The 26763-nt window shown below is 40.3% G+C and overlaps 1 protein-coding gene across 5 annotated transcripts in view; it reads left to right on the forward strand.

Annotated features, from left to right (window-relative positions):
- The first annotated feature begins 1140 nt into the window (after positions 1-1140).
- LOC103697990 (NADPH-dependent aldo-keto reductase, chloroplastic-like) overlaps positions 1141-26763 on the forward strand; it is a 35262-nt gene continuing 9639 nt past the window's right edge. Inside the window, exons 1-3 of one of the 5 annotated variants that reach the window (XM_088717910.2) lie at positions 1141-1474; positions 2590-3165; positions 6488-6754. In XM_088717910.2, the coding sequence (XP_088574036.1) occupies positions 2599-3165; positions 6488-6754 (834 nt within the window). In that variant the 5' untranslated portion in view covers positions 1141-1474; positions 2590-2598. Of the gene's footprint in view, positions 2481-2589; positions 3166-6487; positions 6755-26763 lie in introns of all 5 variants that reach the window. The other 4 variants (XM_088717911.2, XM_088717912.2, XM_039118930.3 and 1 more) reach the window with 4 other exon arrangements.

Here is a 26763-nt window from a genome sequence, read left to right on the forward strand (position 1 = left end):
ATCCAGTCCAAATATATTCAATAGTCTTGGGTTCAAATAATTCTAGATTGAGTTCAAGAACGACTCAACCACTATAGCAAACATTCAATGTTATCACACCGTCATGATTTATTATACTTATTAAATACTTATTTATATTATAAAATATAATTGTTTTATATATGTTTTGATATTTTATATTTTCATAATTAATTTTTTCATCCTTTTCTCTTTGATATAAAAACTAAAAATGATTGATCCCATTTTATATAGTATTCATGATAGTTTCAAAAAATTTTTAATTAAAATATTTCAAAAGATCAATCATTTCAACATATTTTTATTTATATAATTTTTTTCTTAAAATTTCAATAAAGATAGATAAATCAAGATTCTTTTTTATTTATGCTGCAATTGAAGCCTAACAATTGTATTGAATATTTTTTTAATATTTTTAATATTACATACTATATTTGAGGCAATGGAAAATTTATTTTATTCTTTATGATATTTTCAAAATCTTTTTATTTAAAATATTTTGAAAATCATTCATTTCAACATATTCTTATTTATATAGTTTTGTTATAATTTGTTTAAAAGTAGTAATTCTTGATTCTTTTTATTTATGCTACGATTAAAGAATAGCAAAAGTATTTAATATATGCAATTTAAATACTTTTATATTAAATATTTTATTTTTTAAATATGTTTTAATATAAATCCTACCAGATCAGTCATTCAAATTTTTGGCCAAATCAAACTTCATGCAAGTATGATGACTATATCTTAGGCCATTGCGGTGCATTATATGTAATCTTGATAATGGATTTTATTTTCATCCTTTATGATTATATTATTTATGTTAGTTTTTATAATCATATCTAATTATATTTGAATAATATATGGCTTATATCATAGAGAAAATAAAGATATGACTATAACTCAGCTTGTATTCATTTAAAATAAATATCGGTATGCTAAATATTTCATGCATTTCCATATTTATTTACAAAAATGATAAATACTAATTTTATTATTTATTTAATTCTTTTATTTATATTGATATTGGCTGATAAGGTTTGGATAAACACCATCTCTTATGTCACCGTTCATTCAGCAGCCCAGCTGCATCCTTTAAAGTTTAAACCATCCTATAAAATAGGAAACCAGCCCTGGGTCTACTTTACCTTGCGGCGAGGACCGTTCCCCTGTTCCTGTCTTTTCTGCGAAGTACCGCCGGATCGAGGATGTCTTTTACGGAGAACGACTGAAAGAGACAGAGACACCTCCCCTCCCCTCCCCTCCCCTCCCTTTACCGTTAGAATTTTTTGTTTCTTGCTCTTTTCCCCTCGCTAAGAGCCAAGAATTCAAACCAAAAAGCCACCCAAGAGCTAGGAAAGCGGGGCAAAGGAACAGGAGTCCTCTTCCCATCTCCATTTATTCACCTCTTTTATAGTAGGTAGGTGGGTGGCGATTTCGGGTCTTCCTCAGTTAGGTGAGCGATTGAAAAATAATAATAAAATAAAAAACATAGCTTTCCCCTGTTTCTCTTTTATCTCTCTTCTTTTGTTGAATATTATATGAAACGTATGTGTCGTTGGATTTACTTGGGTCGCCATTCCTTGTTGCTGGCCTTTTGTATCTACTGTTGCTGTTGAACGTGTCTCCTTGGGTTTTGGATTATTATTGGTGACTTGATCGGGGAGGTGGTGAGGGGATTTGGATTGGGCTCCTTTTCTTTGCCGCTCGAGGCTTCTTAGTCTTTGGAGAGGAAGAAGAAAAAGGTGTGCTTTGGGATGCCTTCATCCTTTTTGTCTTGTTTTTGAGGCTTTTTCGCTATTTATTTATTTGCCTTTTGATCTATTTGGATTATTACTTTGTTTGGGCTTTATTTGCTGCTGTTCTGTTGTTATATTTTGTTTTTTTTTTTTAAATCAGACCTCGAAGTAGTTTTTTTTTCTTTCTTTTCTTCTTTTTTCCTTCTTTCATCCATCTCTGTTAGCTGCTGTTATTTGGAGTTTTTTTCATCTATTGGTTTGATTCTTGATGAGCAATTTTGTTCATTAGGATTTTGATTGTACTATTTTTCTTTTTTCTTCCTGATTTTTGTGGTTGTTGGCTTTTCCCTTCGAGAAAACTTATGCTTTTTTCCCCGAATTTCTTTCTTCGAGATGTAGTTTGTTGAAGGAGCTTGTCCTCTCTGTTTCATCATTTCCTGTTTGATGGTTTAATTATATTCATGTTTCATAATTGAGCTTTGGTATATTCTTTAAGTTAGTATTTACCTTAAACGGCTGAATGTTTTCAATTGCTTGATTTGTTGATATCATAAATATCATTTGCTTCGGAGATTGATGGGTTCCTGGAAGTCTCAATCTATTGCCCTACAAAGATCATTGGTCTACCAAGTTCCTAATTTTCCATTTATAAACAAACTATTTTATTCCTGGTCTCATTCACTGATGAACTTTTGGAATTTAGGATAACTGCTCCTTTAAGAGGTGGGGCTTGTTTCAGTTCTACTAGGATCTTTTTATTTTATTTTGCACTTCATTTGACTTGGCTTTTTTCTTTTAACTAAGTCTTATCTATATGGCTTCTCTTAAATAGTCTAGAAGGATGAGAGGAGACGGAGCTGCAACTGCAAACTACTTTGTGTTAAATACAGGGGCTAAGATTCCAGCTATAGGACTTGGAACATGGCAATGTGGAGGAGACATCTGCATTGAGGCAGTGGCCACAGCTTTGAAGGTTGGTTACCACCACATAGACTGTGCGCACCTATACGGTAATGAGGTTGAAGTGGGAAAGGCTCTGGCTGAAGCTTTTGATGGTGGACTAAAGAGGGAAGATGTGTTCTTGACTTCCAAACTGTATTGTGCTACAAATTCACATAAGAGAGTTGAAACTTCTGTAAGAGTTTCTTTGAAGAACCTAGATGTTTCCTATTTGGATCTATATCTTGTACATTGGCCTGAGAATTCAGCTTTTGGAGATGCTACTGATCCTCCATGGAATTCAGGGAGTGAATATAGGCAGTTCTTGCATCGGTTAAAGCCAACATGGAGGGCCATGGAAGATCTTGTGGAGATGGGTCTTGTTCGTGCTATTGGTGTTAGCAATTTCAATCTTCAGCAGATTAGTGAATTGCTTCAGTTTGCAAAGATTGTTCCAGCTGTCAATCAGGTCTGTTTGATATTGCCCTCTTCTATTCCTTAACATTCTGCATTGCTACTTGTTAAAGAAATATCTTTTAGAAGTTAGGCTTTAGCAAATACAAGCCAACATTCTCCATGCACCTTTAGAGTTTGAGACATGTAATTTCGACCATTATATCGCTTTTGTCCAATTTGACACAAAATATTCTCCCTAATACAGTCAGAATGCTGAAGCCGTGGACAATCTATTCGTTTTGTTTTTTTTTTTCTAAATTGTTTCTTGGACACAGGCACTAGAGTTAGATTTATGAGTAGATAGAAGGTCCAAAATTCAGCAAAGGAGGAAAAAAAGGATACAGGACTTGCAGGAAAATATAACTTTAATAACTAAATAATACATACATTAATGCTTATCTTGCAGTATCAAAAATATGAAAAGATAACATCTAAGGTGTTCCATCCTCTATATATAAAATTAATGAAGTGATTGATTAATTCTTGGTGTCACTTTTGATTTTAGACATTTAAATAATTGCAAATTATTAGATCAATACATTAAAAGGTGTTACACTGGTAAATTAGTGATGCATAAGAGCTTTAAAAGTTCTCGCAACTATAAATCATGAGATATGAGATTTGTTCATTTGCTATGTTTACTTTCAATTAAAGGGTATAAGCATTACAGATGATGAAAAAAAACAGACACTAGTAAGATATGAAACATGTTAACTTATAATTGGAGAAAATAGAAGGAAAGTGTTTTATATTCCTTATAAACGCAAACATGTAATTTGGATTATTATATCACTTTTGTCTAATTTGACACAAAATATTTCTTCCTAACATGGTATGCCGTATGTTAGGATCAAGTGCTGACCATTATACCAAAAGCGGCTGCTTATAGTGAAGGCGCTACTTTATATCCTTAAACTGCACCCAGCCAGCGCCTCGAGTCAGCTACTGGGTGACACCAAGCCATGGGTTCAGGACCCAACCTGGGGTATAACCCACCTACTAACCGGCGCATCCACGTTGGCAGGCGGCAGGACTGACTCGGCCAATCCGGCCTCCGCCAACGTTGACTCGACCCCTTAGGCCTCCGCCAACAATCCCCCCCAGCGCGATGCCCGAGTTTCGAACTCGAGACCTCTGGCTCGGATATCAGTTGTTAGGATCAAGCGCTGACCATTACACTAAAAGCAACCGCTTATAGTGAAGGCGCTACTTTATTTTCTTAAATCGTACCCAGCCAACGCCTCGAGTCGGCTACTGGGTGACACAAAGCCATGGGTTCAAAGACCGAACTGGGGGTATAACCCACTTACTAACCGGCGCATCCACGCTGGCAGGTGGCAGGACTAACCGGCCAACCCGGCCTCCGCCAACGTTGACTCGGCCTCTCAGGCCTCCGCCAACACCGTACCGGCCTGAACCGGTGGTATAGGGCAGAGTGTACTAGTTTGTTGCCGGTACCTGGTATGGGTGGTATACCGATATTCAGTACGCCAAAAAAACTCTATACTGTACCGACACTATAATAGCGTGGAACCGGTACGGGTCCGGTACTGAGACGGCGAACCTTGCTCCCTAATACAGTTGGAATGCTGAAGCCATGGACATTCTATTCACTTTGATTTTTTTTTTCTAAATTGTTGCTTGGACATAGGCCCCAGAGTTAGATTTACAAGTAGATAGAATGTCCAAAATTCAGCAAAGGAGGGGAAAAAAAGGATACAGGACTTGCAGGAAAATATAACTTTAATAACTAAATAATACATATACTAGTGCTTATCTTGCAGTGTCAAAAATATGAAAAGATAACATCTAAGGTGTTCCATCCTCTATATAAAATTAATGAAGTGATTCTCTGTTGATATATGGTATCGAATTAGTGATTGATTGATTCTTGGTGTTACTTTTGATTTTAGACATTTAAATAATTGTTAGATCAATACATTAAAAGGTGTTACACTGGTGCATTGGTGATGCATAAGAGCTTTAAAAGTTCTTGCAACTATAAATCATGAGATATGAGATTGTTCATTTGCTATGTTTGCTTACAATTAAAGTGTATAAGCATTACGGATGATGAAAAAAGACAGACACTAGTGAGATATGAAACATGTTAACTTATAAATGTTTTGGAGAAAACAGAAGGAAAGTGTTTTATGTTCCTTATAAATAGTATTTTTTCTGAAAATACTTGTTTCTAATACAAACTTGAAAATTAGCTTCAGGATACAAGATACATGACAATTTGATTTTTTTTTAATTTTTTAATTACCTTCATCCATGTTCAGATTCCGAGAACTACAAAAGCCCGATCCTAACATCATTATGGTTGGTTGGACAACTATAACTCCAAGAAGGTACGGAGGTCAGATCAAGACGGGATTTCTGCTAGGAGCAGAAATAGGGTTGATGGGAATTGAAGCACATTGGAAGTTGGCAAATGGAGGATTTTGTAGTGGCCAGGTTATGGAAGATAATTTAAAAGACTTTTGAAGTGGAGGATGTGTCAGGCACAAATCATAATCTAATCGAAGTAGCGGAGAGGACACCTGCTAAATGGAAGATATATCAGTGAAGCATAGATGGCAGAATATGGAAGAGGTGGGGATCATAAGGTGATGGGCCATCCTTAGGTGTGTGATGATCGATGGGCTTGACACTGTTTAGGTTTAGTCTATCTCAGTTAAGCTTCTTGCTAACCTATTAGGAGCTGAGGTTAGGCAGCAACAAGGATTGAAGTAACCCCTTACTGTTTTTCCTCACATTAGTAAATTGTCGTAAAGCAGCAGCTTCAAGCTTTTCTATATTTTTGTTTCCCATTGTTAGTCTTTCCATGTGTGTGTGTGGTTGTGTGTGTGCTTCTGTCTCTCTTTGACATGTGCCATGCTTCATATGCTGCATAGTGCATACATTGTCAGATTTACAGTTTTTTATAGTTTATTGTACAATCAAGCATGTGAAAAGAGTTGGAAATGGATTGAACAAATAAAAAACAGGAATGATACTAGTGAAGGATAAGTGATGAAAACATAGTTTAGATAGTTTGTAGTGGACGATATTGATAAATATAAACGAGAAGAAGTTTATTATAGAAGTGGGTACGATTGAAAAAAAGAACAAATGGTAGAACTGGTTAGTTGGAGCATAACCTAGATTACTTTAACCTCAGTTGTTATCATGGATAATGATTTAGTTATATGTATTATATTCCGCATTTCACAAATGATAATATGTGCCTTCCTGGCTTGGCCTCTCTTGCTTTCCTGCTATTATACTTGAGCTATTAAAATGAACTTACAGATTTTTCTTATTCAGCTGACTGACATGGTTATCTTTAGGTGGAGTTGCACCCTTTTTGGAGGCAGGACGAAGTTGTAAAGTTTTGTCAAGAGAAAGGTATCCATGTATCTGCTCATACTCCATTAGGAGTACCGACAGCTCCTGGTATGTCAACCACCAGTCCTGGTCTGTCTGACAGTGGATCAGAGGATGAACCTGGAACTCCTAGAATAACATTTAGAAGGTCAAGATCAGTGCATGGACCAATGCTGAAGCTTTCTGTTGTTGAAGATATTGCAGAATGCCACAACAAGACAGCTGAGCAGGTTACTGGCTCTACCTTTTCCTCAATCTTTATCCATAAGTTGATAATCTTTATTAATAAATTGATCATTTACCATCAATCTGTTGAATAAAATAGTCTTGCAGAAGAAACATTTACCACTTGGAAATATCTTACAATTTAGTTTTATTTGTTGAGGAATATGGGGAAGTAAAAACTTCCTAATGCTGAGTTAACTGAAAATTTTCTTTGCTGAAATAATGTTCTGTTTGTATGCTCAATTGTGTCAGTCACTTTTTCTTTTAATGTATGAGAACCTGAATGACTATGTTTTACATATGGATATAAAGAGAAGGTACCTAGTTTAAATTTTCTTAGAGAGCATGTGGAATATTAACTAATCAATCTTAGGAGAGAGGTTGAAAGCTCTTATGTATGATGTGAATAAAATACATACATAATGGTATCTGCAACTATCTCCAACAATTAGAAGATAAAAATAAGAAGCCATTGGCATCCCATATATTTTTCCAGAAGTGATAGTTATCTGATGTGCCCGCATGATTTGTATATGTATTGTCAATTCTGTCTAGAAAATGGATTTTTTGGGATCATGTCCACTTGGAAATGCATAAAAAACTAACAATATATGTTTACAAAGGTTTCTTGGTGAAGATCATGAGGGGTCCAATGATTCGGAATCTGAAATGTAGGGCATTACTCTATGATTTAGGTTGTTGAAGAGAAATGATATATGTTGGATATTGACCTAGGCTAAATTTCAATTCTAAAACTCAGATCCTGAATCCTAGTGAAGGGAAGATATTATTAAAGACAGAAGAGGATTTTGAGAGAAAAATGATTAAACGCTGATGTGGGTCATGGAGTTGGATTACGTGGTTTGAAATGAACAGGGTGGCATGGATAATAAAGATGAGGACATCAATTACAATATCCTTGATTCCTTGTATATAGTATACCATATTCTATGATATTGTGCCTCAGGGTCGTTAGTGCAGTTCAAGGATTTGTATCCTTGTTGCATTCATGCTAGCTCATCTAGTTATTTATCTACATACATGAACTAGTATTTGTTGCTGCTGATCTTGGGACGCCGATGCAGACTGCCTTAGCAGACATGTGAGAAAACAGATAAAAGGTGAGAGCTTGCCGGATTGGCTCCAACTGGGCCTTCCGATGCTTAAGTCAGAGAAGATCTTAGAGGGGATCAAAAGGAGGAAGAAAGAACAAAGAAGCAGAGCCTCTTCTTGCTATGGTGATTTTTATGTTACCTCTTTGGTAGAGGGCCTCTGGGTTTCTTTATAGTTGGAATTCCACATTTGCAGTGAATCATATCTCAACAAACCTAGGATCGTACTGTAACAAATTGCTGATATGGTGTAATAACCTTGAGGATGTGCTGCAATAGCTTGGCATGTGACGGGATTGTTGAGGCCATGTGCAAATTTGAGATGAAGGAACCGAATTGTTTTCTTCATGAGAAGATCCTACTCGACTCGCATCAGTGGTCAAGGTGGTTGAGCTGAGTCGTGAGATATCGGCCTCGGAGGTCGACTGCCCAGGTTTGCTCGTGTCGGTAGAAGAGATCTGACCAAAATGCCTTGTAGAGTTTTAGGATGTGGCTTGACCTCTACATGAGTCATGAGTTGGACGAATCTCATCGTGTCACATCACATTGGTCATTAAATGCCATAACATTGCCTGCCCCCACTACCGAGCTTGAAGCATTTCTTTGATTCGAGCGAAGGAAGTAACCGTCTGTTAGACTCACTGTCACTTTAATGAGGGCATTAACTCCAAAGTGGTGCCTCTTGAAGGATGAGTCCTGATGCTTTGCCTTCTAAGACGTTGTTTGACCATTTGGAGCAATGTTGGTGCGTTGCTGTCCATTGATCTCGATGGGAAAACGACTGAGTGAACCAATTCAGGTTGTCCAGGACGGAGCTCCATGCAAATCCACCATGCTTGAGAAGGCTTTAAGCATCCCCCCCCCATTGTTATGAGAGGAATGTAGAACCTATTCACCAAGTGCTCCAAATCAACCTTAGCTGGTGGTTTTTGCTGCTCTTCCTTTTTTTTTTTTTACCTAGGTAGGTGACCTTTCTTTTGATTCTCCCCTTTTACTTTTGCAGGATGGACTCTCCTCGGGAAAGGCATTGCCAAAATTGTATGGAAACACTTCATTTGGCCTTGTGGCTAGCTAGGGAGAAGGCAACCAAGGCAGGGGCCAAAGTTGGATCCCTCAAGAGCAGGCTGGCAGACGAGAAGGATTGGATCTAGGTGGTGCTGCTCAGAGCAGTTGTTATAAAGGAAGAGCTAAGGGTAGCTCGGCTTCGGGTCACCCAGGATGAGAAGAAAGCTTCTCGTGTGGTAGAGAGGTTCATGGCATCAGGGAGCTACCAAGTATGGCGCGTCCTCACTGCGATCGAATCATTTGTGGAGGGCTTTGATGAGTGTTGAAGCCAGGTGTTGAGGCTCGTCCCATGGGCCGACTTAAGAAATCTCGATTCGGCCGCAGACAGTAACGGCGAGGCCGAGGAGCGGGAAGTGACAGTGAGGCCGGGGAGCTGTTGAGCCCCAAGCAATAAGCCTTTGCTAACACCCACCGCACTCTTCTTGGCGCCACCATGGAGGCTCATGACAAGGTGTAGGGTGGTATCTTGAGTTAGGGGACCTTCGCAGAGTTGTCGGCCTTGTAGAGCCGAAGTGTTACCAGTCTAGATGTTTTTCTCTTGTAATACAGTAGTTTAGTTTGACCTTTGACCTACCGTATAATTACATTATTAATGAAATAAAAGATTACGCGTACCTCTTTGGTCTAGATGATTTGCTTAAGGTCGTCCTGAAGATGCCGAGGTGGACCAGATTTGGCTAGAAACATGTATCTCCGAGGTCAGTTCAATTGGGCCAGAAAGCCAAAATGGAGCTATAGTTAATAAAATCCAGATATCCAAGATTAGTTGAGTACTTTGAGATGAAGCCATAACACCATAATACCCTTGGGACTGGCCAAGAGAGAAAGATAAGGCTGAGAGATGATGATGAGGCGAGATTATAGCAAGATAAGCCAAAATTATAAGCCAAAATGCATTCTGAGCACATAACATCATAATTCTATAGAGTGCATAAGATTTGCAAGAATACCATCGGTACAATTAAGAGATAATTAAAGATTGTCTCGTTGGAGTAGAATATAATTCCTTGCGAGCCTCTTATAAGAAGAGAATACTTGACCAAGGACGAGTATAGGGGCTGGTAGGCCTGCTCGAACCTTGGAGGCTAACGAGCCTTGAGAACACACGAGAACAAGTATAAGGGCTAGCAGGCCTACTCAATCTTCAGGGGCTAACGGATCTTAAGATTACATGAGGACAAGTATAAGGACCGGCGAGCCTTCTCGATCCTCGAGGGCCAACAGGCCTTGAGAATACATGACAACGAGTAAGGGCCATTGGGCCTATTTGGACCTCGGGGGCCAACGAGCCTTGAGAATAATGATGATGAGTATGAGGGCCAGTGGGCCTGCTCGAACCTTGGGGTTCGACGGGCTTTTTGTCGGTGAACACTTCGGGTGATCATGCTAAGCATGCCTCCTAGATTGAGCTAGGATTTTTCAAATAGGAGATCCTCCGAGGTCCCTAACATCCATGAATTGGTACGACCTATAATGCTTTAGCCTCTTAGGTAGGGAATTTGAAACACAATTCCATTATCGATTAGCAATAAAAAATACAAAGATTTAGAGATAGAATTTGTACTGGTTCTTACATTCTGCTGTTGCTAGGGTAAGAAGTTAAGAACTTTTCGAGTTCAGTTGCTCGGCACAGATGCTCCTAGCTCAGTTGGGCTTTACCATCATTTTGCTTAGGCCGAAGGGCTTGGGTTCCTTGCTGAACGTTTTCAAAAGATATTGGCTATCGCTCCGATGAGTGGTTGATTACCGTCCTGCATTTTGGGAGTTCGCCTGCCTCAACCAGAGCTCCGGTGATCGCTTATGTACCATTCAAGGTATCCTCGTCGGACGAGGGCTTCAGTCTTGTCTTTTAGTTGAAGGCATCCTTTTGTGTCGTGCACATGATTTTTGAGGAATTGGCAGTATCTTCCAATGCCCCTCTTCTTGGCGAGGGTTCGCAACTTTTGAGGCCAATGTATGTAGTCTCGGTCCTAGATCTCCATTAGAATTTGGATTTTTGGCGCATTGAGAGGAGTATACGTCTTAAACTTAAGTGGTGGACTTCGAGTTGGTGTAGCACTTCGCTCTTCTCGACTGTGTTTTCTCCTCGGATTGTCCTTCTTGCAATTTGTTGCTTATGGCCTCGTTTTTCCGCTGATTCCTTTCAAGCAGCAAGGGTTTTCTTGGCATTAATGTACTTGTTTGCCCGAGTTAGAGGTTCAGCCAAATCCTTTGGAGGCCTCTTCTCTAAAGCCTATTTAATCATTGCGGTTATTGCAATGGAATGATCCAGCTCGTGCACCTCTAACTCCTCGGTGTTGAACTGATTGATGTAGTTTTGGAGGGACTCGTCTTCCCATTGTCTGATACCGAACAAGCTTATCGAATCTTTTCTCCATCTTCTGCTACAGATGCAATGGTTGGCGAACTGGCAGCCGAGTTGATCGAAGGAACAGATCGAGCCTAATTGGAGGCTTGAGTACCAGAGTTAAGCCGCTTTCCTGAGCGTGGCTGGGAATGCCTGGCACATCACGGCTTCGAAGCTCTCAAGATGATCCATTAGATTTGTGGTGCCATCATAGAGCTCAAATTAGAGTACTTTAAACTCCTTTGGTAGGGGGCTCCTTAATAATTTCTTTGTTGAAAGGAGATTTTTTCATTGTCTCGTGATTGTCTCCAGCTTCGACCTTTCGCTCCTATAGGGCTTTGATTTGATTGCCCATCTTCTCAATTCTGTAGTTGAGGTCTGCTTCCCACCCAGAGACTTCTTAGTTGATGCGGAGAGAGATCGTTGGGACTGGAGCTGGCTCTGGAAGGAAAGTGGGAGTGACATTGTTTTTAACCTCTTCCATGACCTTTGGGATGGAGTTAACTGCTACCTTGGGCTTGATCATCTCAATGACTTGTCTGGCCCGCTAAAGGAGGAGTGATCTGCTGTTGCAGTCTTATACCATCGACATAAGAACTTGTACCTGCTCAACTAGTAGATTGAGCCGCTTGGTATCAATAGTCTATGCACCTAGTTAAGGGGGTGGAGACCTTGGGGAGCTGTGCGGGGAGCGTTGAAAATCAAGAGGGTTCACACTCACAAATTACTCTATGGAAGAAAATTGGAGAGGATTTTAGGCACACATGAATAACTTGTATTCCACTGACTTCAAAAAACAACTAGAGTACATGAATATTTATAGACACCATTAGATGGTCTTTTAACCTCCCTAATTGAATTGGTTATTACACCATACATAACCCCAAATAAATCTCAAATAACTCCCTCTAAATAAAACCCTTATAACTCCATGTAACTCCCACATGACTAAAAACCCAAAAGACATGTAACTCCTGACCATACTAATATGCAATTACAGAGAATAAAGCCATAAGTTACTAATATTAAAAACTAAGTTTAGTAACCAACATCCGTCCTTAAACTTGGTTTTGCAACTCCAAGCAAACTCCTAAACTTGCAAAAAGTTTCACTCTTGAGGGGCTTAGTAAAAATATCGGCAATTTGATCTTGAGACTGTCGGGTTACCCCCGCACGCATTGCGACGATCGCAACGGAAACACACATGCGGGGTTGTTCATCACACGAACAACCCAGAGAAGGTAGATTTCAAAAAAAATTCTGAGTTCTCTAACTCAGAAAATTATGAAATCTAAAAGATAAGTTAAAATTAAATCTTAATTATTTCAGATCTACAATTAAAAATTGTAAAGATCAAATCTTTACCTTTGAGCGGGTAGATCTTCACCGTTATCTGATGATCGTGGAGATCGGGTTCGCTTGAAGCCGCACAAATGTCCGGCCTCTACGGGTATCCACATGAAGATCTGAATCGATCAAGGTCGTGATCTCACCGGGGTGCTAGCTTCCTTCAGAGATCCCTTTTGATGGTTGGAACTCTTCTAAGCAATCAACTCTTGATTGCTCTCAAGAGGAGGAAGGAGAAGGAAGAAACACTTTCTTTCCTTTTCTTTACCATGGAAGGAGGGAAGAGAGGAACACCTTCCTCTCTATGTTTTCTTCTTGTCTTGCGGATGGAAGAAGGAAGAGGGAGCCTTGCTGCCTTTTTCCCTTGCTTGCTGTGGAAGGAAGAACAGGAGAGGGGAGGAGGCCGCCAACATGAAACAAGAAGCAAGGGGGGTCGGCCCCCTTCTCCTTTTTCTTATGCTTGCCCTAGGCGTGGCCTCCTCATATATATAGGAGGAACCACGCCAAAACGGGTCTCGCATCCTGAACACCCGGGATGAGTGTCTCGGACACCCGGAATGCGCGTGCGCATCCCGGGAGTATCCAAGGAAAGGAGGGGCTCTTACTCATCCCTTCTAATCCTAATCAAATTAGGATTTAGGTGGCCCTTGGTTCATTGAATTCTAATCTAATTAGGATCCAATTAGTCTCCTTATTTGATTCAAGATCCTTATCCATAAGATTAAATCAATTGTGACTCTTGGAGTCCTAATCTAAATAGGACCCCATTGGATCATGACTCAATTGAACTCTTCAATCCTAATCCAATTAGGAGTCATTTTCATCTATTAGACCAATCATTAATTAGGACTCTAGAAATTCTAATCCAATTAGGACTCATATAATTTTAGTCCTAATCCGATTAAGACTTTAGGAATCCTACTCCAAGTAGGACTCTAATAATTTGAAGTCCTAATCCAATTAGAACTTTAGGAGTCCTACTCCAAGTAAGACTCTTGAACCTTATCAAATAAGATCGAGCCCAATTAATTAAGTCCAATTGATTCAATCAAATTGCAATCCAATTGCAATTAATTCGTTCTTCAACGCACTAATCTTAGTGGGTTAAACCAATGATCAATCAAATTGACAATTACAAACTATTGTGATTCCAAATCACAATCAAATCATCAGATTGATCAGATTCTCTATTGTGTGTGATCTCATAGGTTCTATTCTGTCTGGTAGTGAGATATATTGGGATCCCTATCGCAATATCATTGAAACTTCTTTCAATGGGTTGGAACAATTCCAACTCTTCTCATTCGGGTTCACTGATCATCAAGTGAATGCTTTTGAGCCTCACAATCCATCAGTGACACCTAGCAGCATGTAGTGGCTACCTAGCAGAATAGAATAGATGGATCTCTAGTTGCAATTAGCGTATGATACAATTCCTCTATTGTGGAACCCGACAAGATGGAGGTCATGGATCACTCGTCAAACCCCATCATCTGTCATATGTCAAGATTTATTCGACTCTAGTTCGAGATTGGAAAACTCTTTTCAAAAAAGTACTTTGGCCAAGGATTTACGAACTCAGTCTCATAAATTACATAGGTTATATCCTAATTTATCAAGGCCGATAGATTCCATCTAGATGCACCCCTACTCCTACAATGAACCTACTGCAGCCAATCTGCACCACAAGAACCCAAATGGATAGGGCCCATATTTATGTGCTCGTCAAACTACAACAACCTCACTGTGAATAGCCGAGGCATCGCAGGTCAAAGGACCAGTCATACAACTGCAGCATCAAGTAAATCACTGACGAGTGGATAGACATCCAAGTGACTACTTGCTATGGCCACGCTCAGTACCCTTGTTCTCTAACAAGCACTTGCACAATCCCTCCAGTATCTCCACACTATGGACTCAAGACTCGCCATCAAAGAAAGTGATATGTGCACTAATCTTAGCGGATCGATCACCGTCCTCGTGATGATCCATCGATCAAAAGCAATTCAAGAAATAACACATTAAATTCTCAACTCTTGAGAATATGTATTATCTTATTAAATCTTTGGACGACTCATGGACACATAAGAACTTGAATGAAAAGAATGCCCAACTTAATAAATTCATAATTAGGTCAAGTACAAATTTATGTCTCAGAACAAAATAATACGTCAGCCAAATTGCCTTCTAAGGCATACTTCTAACAGAAACTTCATGTACTTGAGATTCACTTCCTTAGCCATACATTCTTTAATGAAATGATACTTTGTATTGATATGTTTGCTTCGCTCATAAGATACCGAATTTTTGGCTAATGCTATTGCCGATTTGTTGTCTACAAAAATCTCCGTTGGTTCTTCTTGTAACATATGAAGCTCCTTTAACAAATACCTTAGCCAAATGGCTTGACAAACACAACTTGAGATGGCAACATACTCTACTTCACAAGTAGAAAGCATAACAATAGGTTGCTTTTTTGAAGATCATGTAAAAGCCGCACTTCCCATAAAGAAAATATATCCTATCGTACTTTTTCTTTCATCCACATTCGGCCCAATCACTATCTATATATCCAACAAGTGTGAAGTTATCAACAAATGAATAAAATAGGCTATAATTAAAGGTACTTTTTATGTAGTGGAGAATTCTGTTGGCCACCTTCAAATAGGATGAAATAGGAGCTTCCATATACCGACTAACAAGTCCAACCCCAAAACGAATATTGTTGCCCAAGATAACAACCCAAGAGGAGGGTGAATTGGGTTTTCTAAATTTTAGGACCTTACTTAAGATGATAGATGTATTAGTAATTTAGCTTGTGTTAATTATATAGGTGCAGTGGAATCAAAAAGAACACAATGCAAACACACAAGAAGTATATTGGTTCGTGCTCTCCAAAGCACCTACGTCCGCTCTCCAAAGCACCTACGTCCACTCTCCAAGCATCCCCTTGGAAATTTACTATAATCCCGCGGATTACAGTTGGATTGTTTTATCGGGCTCACAATCCAAAAATCCTACAATTGTTTTTATGGGATCACCAACAACCTAACCGTTGGTTTTACGGGCTCACCAACAACCTACACCGTTGGTTTTACAAGCTCACCAACAAACCTTACAAGAAATGAAAGAGAGGAAGTTTAAAGCTCCTAAATGAGCAAGAAATATAATAATGCACTTAAAGAAGAGTTAAGAAAATATTTATCGCTTTGTAGATTGCTTTTCTCTTCTTTGCCAATGTTGCTTCACTCCTCAAGGGATTGGTAGAGCTTTTGAATGCACTTGAATACTGCTCAACCACCTTCTTTCAGAATTTAAATGAAGCAAAATTGATGAAGACACTTGAACTTTCTTTTCTTTTGAATGCACTCTTGATTGCTTTTCTCTTCTTTGCCAATGTTGCTTCACTCCTCAAGGGATTGGTAGAGCTTTTGAATGCATTTGAATACTGCTCAACCACCTTCTTTCAGAATTTAAATGAAGCAAAATTGATGAAGACACTTGAACTTTCTTTTCTTTTGAATGCACTCTTGATTTTTGCAAAAGATTCTTTTTCCTGATGAATAGTGCCTCTTAAATACTTCTCCAACCTCTAATAGTCACTCCGTAGTTGTTGGAATGGAGAAACTAGCCGTTTCTAGCTGTTGGAGACTCAAAATGTATTTTTGCAGAACTAGCCATTTTGCTGTCAGTTGTGCTGGGGTCGATCTAAGCAAATCTGGGGTCGACCCAAGTTACTGTTCCACAGACTGTGGTCGGCTCATGTTTTTCTGGGGTTGGCTCCAGCTACAGTGGGGTCGACTCAAGCTTGGCTGGAGTCGGCCCTCTCAGGAATTCCAGAGACTTGTTTTTCTATCATTGGGCTAGGGTCGACTCAACTTCTCTTGGGGTCGACTCGAGCTACAGTGGGGTCGACTCAAGCTTTTCTGGGGTCGGCCCTCTCAGGGATTCTAGAGACTTGATTTTCTGACTCTTCAGGCTGGGGTCGACTCATGCTTTTCTGGGATCGACCCAAGCTACAGTGGGATCGACTCAAGGTTATCTGGAGTCGACTCTCTCAGGAATTCCAGAAACTTGCTTTTCTGGCTCTTTTGGCTGGGGTCGGCTCATCCTTTCTTGGGTTCGACTCAAGCTGGGGTCGACTCATGGTTTCTTGGTGTCAACCCAAGCTCTGTGCTATTCGTGCCATTTTGTGCCAGAATATGCCAAATCGTGCCAGGATCGACTACATTACTTCTAGGGTTGACTCTATCTCTGTGCCAAGTGTTCCAAGGGTGTGCCACTTGTTCCAAGATGTGCCAAAAGTATCAGGGTTGACTCCAAACTGACTGGGGTCGACTCTAACCCTGTTTTTCTGTACTTGAAAGTTAGTTTAGCACATCAAAGTAATAAAAGGATATTCCAATTAATTTAGGATGAATGACACATTCAAGTTTCATTTATGTAACTAACAAAAATACGGAAATACCCCTTATAAAGAAAACTTCACTCTTAGTTTGGTCAAACTGAAAATTTGATTTTCTCTCAAATTCTGCTAATAGAATTTCCTTGGAAGAATTCTTGAAGGCTGTTATAAAACATGGTAGATGAGTGTATCATGAATGTATCAAGATTGTAGGATGTATCGAGAGTATATCACTTTTCTCTTTTTTGAGTGTCTATTTACTTGATTAAGCTTGTTAATTGCAATGGTACTTCCATATGGCCTTCATGGTTTTGTAAACATCAAAATAACATTATGATTCTCAATATCCGGCCTTGCGCAAGTTAAATATCTTAAACTTCTAACAAGACTTTTGAAGAATGTAGGATCTACCTTTTCTCCATCTTCATATCTTGATAATTTGACTCCACATTCCACGGGAGTGCTCACCGGGTTGCTATCATCCATCTTGAACCTTTTGAGAACTTCTTTAGCATAACCTTCTTGAGAGATGAAAATTCCATCTTCCATTTGCTTCACTTCAATGCCCAGGTAGTAAGCCATAAGGCCAATGTCTATCATCTAAAACTCTTGAGACATAACTTGCTTGAATTCTTCAAACATACTAGAATTGTTGTCGGTAAAAATCAAGCCATCTACATACAAGCAAACCACGAATATATCTCTATTATCATTGACCTTTGTGTAAAGGGCATGCTCATAAGGACATTTGGTGAACTTGTTGTCTTGGAAATACTTGTCAATTTTGGTATTCCAGGCTCTTGGTGCTTGCTTCAAGCCATACAAGGCTTTCTTTAATTTCAAAACTTTATCTTCTTGCCCTTTCACAATATATCCCAAAGGTTGTTTCACATAAACCTCTTCTTCAAGAAAACCATTCAAGAAAGCAAACTTCACATCCATTTGATGGATTCTCCAATTGTTTTGTGCTGCCAAAGAAATAATTAATCTAATAGTTTCCAAATGAGCAACGGGTGCAAAAACCTCATCATAGTCGATCCCGGGCCTTTGGTTGTATCCCTGACAACAAGTCTTGCCTTGTGTCTCTCAGCTTCTCCTCTTGAATTCTTCTTTGCCTTGTACACCCATTTGACTCCGATTGCTTTTTGCCCGTCCGGAAGAGTGGTGAGCTCCCAAGTTTCATTCTTCTCTATGGCTTTAATTTCTTCATTTATAGCATCTCTCCACTTCTTGTCTTGAGTTGTTTCTTCAAAGTCTGTTCACTACCAGCAAAGACAAAAAAGTGTTAAATTACTTAATCTTTCCGTTACCTCATTGTTGGGAACCCGCCCATGCCGCTGATATTTCAAAAATTTTTCAGATGGCAGCGGAATCGGCATGCACGGGTTCGACGTTCATCGCATGAACGTTGTTTCGAGACCTTTCGTAATTAGGTAGGAATTAAAACTTTTAAAATTATTAGAAAGATCAAATCTTCACCTTGCGCAGGTAGATGATCACCGCAAATCTGAATTCGTGGTTTTGGAAGAGGGTTCGCTTGAAGCCGTTCAAACGTCCGGCCTCTACGGGTATCCACACGAAGCAGGATCCGATCCAAGCTCTCTATCTCACCGGGGTGCTAGCTCCCTTGCAGAGATAGCTTTGATGGCTGATGTCCTCTCTTTCAATCAACTCTTGATTGCACTTGAGAGGAGGAAGAAGAAGGATGAAGAAGAGGAAGAAGATCAAATCCCTTCGCAGCTTTCTTCTCTTCACACGCGCTGAAGCCAAGGAAGAAGACCAAGAGGAGGGAGACGCCTCCTCTTCTTTTTCCCTTGCTGATGGCGGCTGAACCAAGGAGAGATGGAGAGGGGGTGGCCACGTGATGAAGAGGAGAAAGGGTTATCTAGGGCGCCGGCCCTAGTCCTCCTTTAATAAGGATGAAGGGCTCCTACAAGTTAGGAGCCTTGACAACTTTCCAAGAGGGGGCGCCGGCCCCCTCTCTCTTCATGTCGCACCTAATCAAGTGGAGAGGGGCTGATGCCCCTCTTACTTGGTTAGCCTAATCCTCTTCCAAAGAGGATTAGGTCCCTCTTTCATGGTTTAATCCTAATCTAATTAGGATTGGCCAAATTGGGTTTAATCTATGCTAGTCCTAATCCAATTAGGACTTGAATGAACCATGACTCAATTGAACTCTTCAATCCTAATCCAATTAGGAGTCATGTTGATTCATTAGATTAATAATTAATTTAGACTTAAGGAATCCTAATCTAATTAGGATGTATTTAATTTTAGTCCTAATCCAATTAGGACTCTATTTGAATCCGAAGTCCTAATCTAATTAGGATTTCTAGGAATCCTACTCCAAGTAGGAATCCTATTTTAATTCAAAATTCCTAATCTCATTAGGATTGTAGGAATCCTATTCCAAGTAGGAATTCCAATCCTACTCCAACTAGGATTCCCAGCCCTAATCCAATTAGGACTCTAGGAATCCTACCCGAAGTAGGATTTGTGTTTAAGTCTAATTAATTAATTCCCTTTGTTCCTTCTTCAACTTTTATCAATCAAATTGATTTCTTGTGATTCCTAATCACGATTTCAACCATCGGATCGGTCAATACTTCTAGTGTGTGTGACCCCATAGGTTCTATTCTGACTGGTAGTGAGATATATTGTGATCTCTATCACTATATCATTGAAAACTCCTTTCAATGGGTTGGAACGATTCCAACTCAACTCATTAGGGTTTATCGATCATCAAGATAATCCCTATAAGTCCCACCATCCACCAGTGACACCTAGCAGCATGTAGTGGCTACCCAGCAGAATGGAATGATGAACCTCTAGGTGCAGTTAACATGTGATACAGTCCTACTATCGTGGATCCCTACAGGACGGAGGTCATGGACAACTCGTCAAACCCCATCGTCTGTCATATGTCAAGATTTATTCGACTTGAGTTCGATAGTGGAAAACTCTTTCTCCACTTTACTGCCCTGGCCAAGGTCTTAGAACTCAGTCTAACAAATCACATAGGATCACTCCTCTTCTATCAAGGTCGATAGATTCCTTATAGGTGCATACCCTACTCCTACAGTGAACCTACTGCAGCCAATCTACACTGCATGGACCCATATGGCTAGAGACCATGTATGTGTGCAGTCAAACTACAATAACCTCACTGTGAGTAGCCGAAGCACCGCAGGTCAAAGGACCAGTCACACTACTGCAACATCAAGCAAGTCACTGACGAGTGGATAGACATCCAAGTGACTTCTTGTCTTGGTCACGCTCAGTACCCTTGTTCTCTAACAAGCACCTGCACTATCACTTCAGTGTCCCTACACTGTGGACTCAAGTCTCGTCCATCCAGAAGGAAAGTGATCTGTGCACTGATTGGATCAATCACCGTCCTCGTGATGATCCATTGATCAGGAGCATTTAGAAATTAATCACCAATGATACATGGCTTAAATTCTCAACTCTTGAGAATATGTATCATCATCTTATTAATTTCTTGGACGATTCATAGACACATAAACAATATGAATGAAAAGACGCCTTTTATTTATTCAATAATAAATAGTCAAGTACAAAATTATGTCTCTAGAATCAACAATGTGTCAGCCAATTTGGCTTCTAGGGCATACATCTAACAATCTCCCACTTGCACTAAAGCCAATTGGTCATATATCTTAGGCCCATCTTCTCAAGGTGGGCTTCAGTCTTTTGCTGACTCAGCTGCTTAGTGAACGGGTCTGCCACGTTATCCGCGGAGTCTACTCTCTGCACCTCTACATCATAGTCGCGTATGAAATGGAAGCGCCGCTCTATGTGCTTGGACTTCTGATGAGACCATGGCTCCATAGCTAGTGCTATGGTGCCAATGTTATCGCAGTAAAGTGTTATGGCATCTAATGACATTACACCTAACTCTGTAATTAACTTTTAATCAGAAGGTTTCCACTGCACCCTTAGATACGGCTTATCATTCAGCTTCTAAGGTAAAATCTATAATGATCAGTTGTTTGGAACTCTTCCAATTTACTGAACCACAATTGCACATATTCTGATGTAGACTCTCTATCATCAATATGTGTGCATCCTTCTACCTTCAACTCTGATCTTCTCCCAAAGACCAAGAACATGTCCTTAGTTCTTCTCAAGTACTTAAGACTATTCTTCACAGCTATCCAGTGCTTCTTGCCTGGATCCGACAGATATCTGCTTGTGACACTCACAGCAAGGGCTATATCAGGTGGTGTACATAGCATGGCATACATGAGGCTCCCTATTGCCGATGCATAAGGAATCTTGCTCATACGTTGAATCTCTTCAGATGTGTTGGGGCACATCTTCTTGGAGAGATGAATTCCATGCCTTAGGGGTAAGAGACCCCTCTTGGAGTTTTCCATGCTGAACCTCTTCAGCACCTCCTCTATGTACATCTTCTGTGAAAGGCCAAGCATCCTTTTAGATCTATCTCTATAGACCTTTATTCCCAAAATATAGGATGCTTCCCCAAGGTCTTTCATGGAGAATTCTTTTGACAACCAGACCTTGACCGAGGTTAGCATGGGAATATCATTCCCAATCAGGAGAATGTCATCTACGTACAGTACGAGAAAAACGACAGCACTCCCACTAACCTTTTTGTAAACACATGGTTCCTCTTCGTTTTTGATGAAATCAAACGTTTTGATTGCATCATCGAAACGAGTGTTCCAACTCCGAGAGGCTTGCTTTAGTCCATAGATGGACCTTTGCAGCTTGCAGACCTTGTGATCTCCATCACTGGAAGTGAAACCCAAAGGCTGTTCCATATAGATATCTTCATCAAGATATCCATTCAGGAAAGCAGTTTTCACATCCATCTGCCAGATTTCATAATCATGAAATGCTGCAATGGCAAGCAATGCTCGGATGGATTTTAGCATGGCTACAGGTGAAAAGGTCTCTTGATAGTCAATGCCTTCGCGCTGACTATACCCTTTCGCCACAAGCCTTGCCTTATAGGTCTCTACTTCTCCATCCGAACCTATCTTCCTTTTGTAGATCCATTTGCATCCAATAGGTACAATACCTTCTGGTGGATCTACTAAGGTCCAGACTTGGTTGGAATGCATGGAGTCTATCTCCGACTTCATAGCTTCCAGCCATTTCTCGGAATCGATATCAGATATCGCCTCGTTGTAGGTTTTGGGATCCTGTATGTGATCCCTATCTCCCACTAGGAACATTTCCTCGGTATCCTCTTCTAGTATACCTAAGTATCTATCGGGAGGATGGGAGACCCTACTAGATCTACGAGGTGGTTGAGGGACATCGTGTACTGGCTCTTTATGAATGGGTTCTATAGGATCCATGACTCGTTGCTTTTCAGAGACTTTCTCTTCAAGCTCAATTTTCCTCCCACTGCCTCTATCAAGGATAAACTGATTTTCCAAGAAGATGGCATGACGGCTCACAAACACATTGTGATCCTCTGAGATGTAAAAATTGTATCATAATGACTCTTTAGGATATCCTATAAAACGAGCACTTATGGTCCTAGCCTCTAACTTGTCCGCCTGTAGTCGCTTGACATGGGCCGGACATCCCCAAATCTTGAGATGACCCAGACTTGGTTTCTTACCATGCCATATCTCATACGGTGTGGTAGGAACGGATTTAGAGGGAACTCTATTCAATAAATAAATCACTGTGAGTAAGGCATCTCCCCAAAGGAACATAGGTAAATCAGTGAAGCTCATCATGGACCTGACCATATCCAATAGGGTCCGATTCCTCCTCTCTGACACCCCGTTGAGTTGAGGTGTACCCGGAGGTGTCCATTGTGAGACTATGCCGTTTTCTTTGAGATAGTCCCGGAATTCCCCACTAAGGTATTCTCCTCCTCGATCTGATCGAAGAGCCTTAAGAGGTTTTCCAGTTTGTTTTTCTACTTCATTCTTGAACTCTTTGAACTTTTCAAAAGACTCAGACTTGTGTCTCATAAGATACACATACCCATACCGTGAATAATCATCGGTAAAGGTAATGAAGTAAGAATAACGTCCCCTGGCTAGCACATCGAATGGGCCACATACATCTGTATGTACTAGGGTAAGTATTTCAGTGGTCCTTTCCCCATGTCCTACAAAGGGCAGTCTAGCCATTTTTCCTTGAAGACAGGACTCGCAAACTGGATATGACTCGGAAGTCAATGAGCCTAAAAGCCCATCTTTATCCATTTTGTTCATTCTGTCTTCTCCAATATGGCCAAGCCTGAGGTGCCACAAATATCTTTGGTTTATCTCATCTCTGGATCTTTTGGATCCTTTGGCACTCACATCTTGCTCAGTAACATTCACAGATACATCCATATGTAAATGATAGAGACTGTCAATCATAAAACCACGTGCTACTATTTTATTTCTTAAATAAATAGAACAGTAGTCTTTGTCAAATGTAAAAACATGACCTTCCTGTGCTAGACATGAAACAGAAATCAAATTTCTGCTAGCAACAGGTACATAATAACACTCTCTAAGTATTAAACTAAATCCAGACGGTAGTCGCAGATGGTAGGTGCCTACAGCCACAGCAGCAACTTTTGCCCCGTTGCCAACCCGAAGGGTTACCGCACCTTCCGCCAGCCTTCTACTTTCCTTTAGACCCTGCATGGTAGTGCACAAATGAGCACTAGAACCAGAATCTATAACCCAACTAGAAGTAGAAGAAACCGTTAGATTAGTTTCAATTATGAGCAAGTCTATACCTTCCGAAGGTGTGTCACCTTTCTTGTTCTTCAGGCTCTCGAGGTATGAAGGACAGTTTCTCTTCCAGTGGCCTTCGACATTGCAGTGGAAACATTTTCCTTTGTCGTTAGCCTTTTTCTTTTGAACTTCCTTCTTTGGCTTCTTGTCTTTCTTCTGCTTCTTTGCAGGCTTCTTTTTCTTCCAAGTAGACTTTCTCTTGGAACCAGAAGTCAACTCAGCAGCAAGGACATTGCCCCTTGAACCTTTCAAGGCTCCCTCAGCAGTTACCAACATGTTGATTAGTTCAGTCTTAGTGCATTCAATCTTATTCATGTGGTAGTTTACTATAAACTGACCAAATGAATCAGGAAGTGACTGTAGGATCAAATCCACTTGCAATTCCTTGTGCATGTCCATACCGAGCTTCTCAAGCTCCTCTAGGTCCTTGATCATGGTCAGACCGTGATCATGGACAGACTGCCCTTCGCGCATCTTCGCTTTGAAAAGCCTCTTGGACACTTCAAAGCGAGCTGTGCGACTCTGCTCACCATACAACTCTTGCAGGTGTGCCAGTATGTCCCTAGCAGTCTTTATATTTTCATGCTGGCATTGGAGTTCATTAGACATGGATGCCATCATATAGCATTTTACTCTAATGTCATCATCCAACCACTTTTTATGCATCTCATGCTGAACATCAGTAGGACGTGCTGGTAGTGTGGGGATATCTGAATCGAGTATATAGCCTATTTTCTCACAGTCCAAAACAATTTTGAGATTTCTAAGCCAGTCCTTGTAATTGGTTCCGGTCAGTCGGTTGGTCTCAAGAATACGGGTCAAAGGGTTTGAAGCTGACATTGTATCTGCAGAGAGTAAAGATTCTAGTTAGACTTTTGTACTTGATCCTAATCTGTTCTAAGGTCTTTTAGAACAAATATAACTCCCACTATTTTCTCGAATTCCTCACACTCCCCTGGTAGGAAAACGGAAATCCCACACGACTAGGATTTCTAATGGGTACTGCGGTCCCACCGATTTACATGCCACCTCACCTAACAGTTATTGGTGACACATAGATGGATGAGTGTACAACTCTTGTACAATGCTTCTCAAGCATGTTGCAGTGCAACTTGGTCTCTAAGCCATGAAGACCTCACCTAACAGTTATTGGTCCCATTTCTTAGTTAAGTCAGACCCACCGTATAACCGTAGGAATAAAGTCGTCATTGGGTCCTCACCTAACAGTTATTGGTGCCCAACCCCACCTTTACCCTACAACATCTCATGTCTATAGAGAGGTCCAGCCCCCCGATGCAACTTGACCACTGTGTCCAGCCGAGACAAATCAACATCAGAAAGGCCTTAGCAGCTCTACTACAGTGGAAGACCTATTGACTTAATATTGGTTAATCAGGTCTTAGTGTTTGCAACTTGAGCCCTTCATAAGAGGTAATCGAACAATTGGCCAGGTAAGCAGGTGGGAGGCTCCCCTTACTCAGAGAGTAAGGTCCTAATTAAGTAACCACCTTTCATGCTTTCCTAGACACCAATTAGATCAATTAATCTAATATGACTTGCTCATGTCGGTTCACTCTCGACTTGATTGAGGAGGTTTTGATTTAGGTCTCAATTTGGGTTTGCTACATCACATGTAAACCTATCTACCCGACTCTCATTCACATCACATGCAAACGGCGCATTGCAGGCAGTTATAATCGCGGCAATAATTAAAGCTAAACTTTAACTAGGTGATGATCATGGATTCTAATTAGGTCGTATTACAAGCACATGCACATCAATCGATCAAGTGGTCTTCAACTCTTGAATTGGTTCCAAGCTTCCTTGATTCGATCCTTGATCAACTCTTGATCCCATCGCCATCAACTGCTTAGATCACCTTTCATCTCATGTCTTTGCTTCAACTTGATCGTTGATGTACATCACATCACAGAAATACAACCAGATGTAAAATAAAAATAAAAATAAATTACATCTCCTTTTAGGAGGCACGCAGGCCTCTCAAAATATCAAATAAGATACATGCAAGCATCTGAAAAATTACATGACATCGCAGATCACATCGCAGGTCATTACATTTGATACCAAAAGGGTTTGAATCCTATGATCATCACCGTATGCAACAATTATAATTTCATATCTGAAAACTAACTGATTATATCATGACATAGGTCGCTGATCATGCTAATCATGATTCTAAACTTTGTAATCCCATTAACAATGCAATTAGAATCATCTTTTTATCACATAAAAATCAGCATGTAAAAAATCAGCACCCCTGAAAAATCTGCATGCAGAATTTTTCAGCATGCATGATCATTTAATTTTCAGATCTAAGATGCCTTTAGATATTTAATTCTTACCTTAATCTACGAAGCCTAGGCTCTGATACCACTGTTGGGAACCCGCCCATGCCGCTGATATTTCAAAAATTTTTCAGATGGCAGCGGAATCGGCATGCACGGGTTCGACGTTCATCGCATGAACGTTGTTTCGAGACCTTTCGTAATTAGGTAGGAATTAAAACTTTTAAAATTATTAGAAAGATCAAATTTTCACCTTGCGCAGGTAGATGATCACCGCAAATCTGAATTCGTGGTTTTGGAAGAGGGTTCGCTTGAAGCCGTTCAAACGTCCGGCCTCTACGGGTATCCACACGAAGCAGGATCCGATCCAAGCTCTCTATCTCACCGGGGTGCTAGCTCCCTTGCAGAGATAGCTTTGATGGCTGATGTCCTCTCTTTCAATCAACTCTTGATTGCACTTGAGAGGAGGAAGAAGAAGGATGAAGAAGAGGAAGAAGATCAAATCCCTTCGCAGCTTTCTTCTCTTCACACGCGCTGAAGCCAAGGAAGAAGACCAAGAGGAGGGAGACGCCTCCTCTTCTTTTTCCCTTGCTGATGGCGGCTGAACCAAGGAGAGATGGAGAGGGGGTGGCCACGTGATGAAGAGGAGAAAGGGTTATCTAGGGCGCCGGCCCTAGTCCTCCTTTAAT

Source organism: Phoenix dactylifera, chromosome 3, assembly GCF_051530095.1.
Source record: "Phoenix dactylifera cultivar Ajwa chromosome 3, Ajwa_hap1_PhDact_Kaust_v1.1, whole genome shotgun sequence".
Taxonomy (NCBI): Eukaryota; Viridiplantae; Streptophyta; class Magnoliopsida; order Arecales; family Arecaceae; genus Phoenix; species Phoenix dactylifera.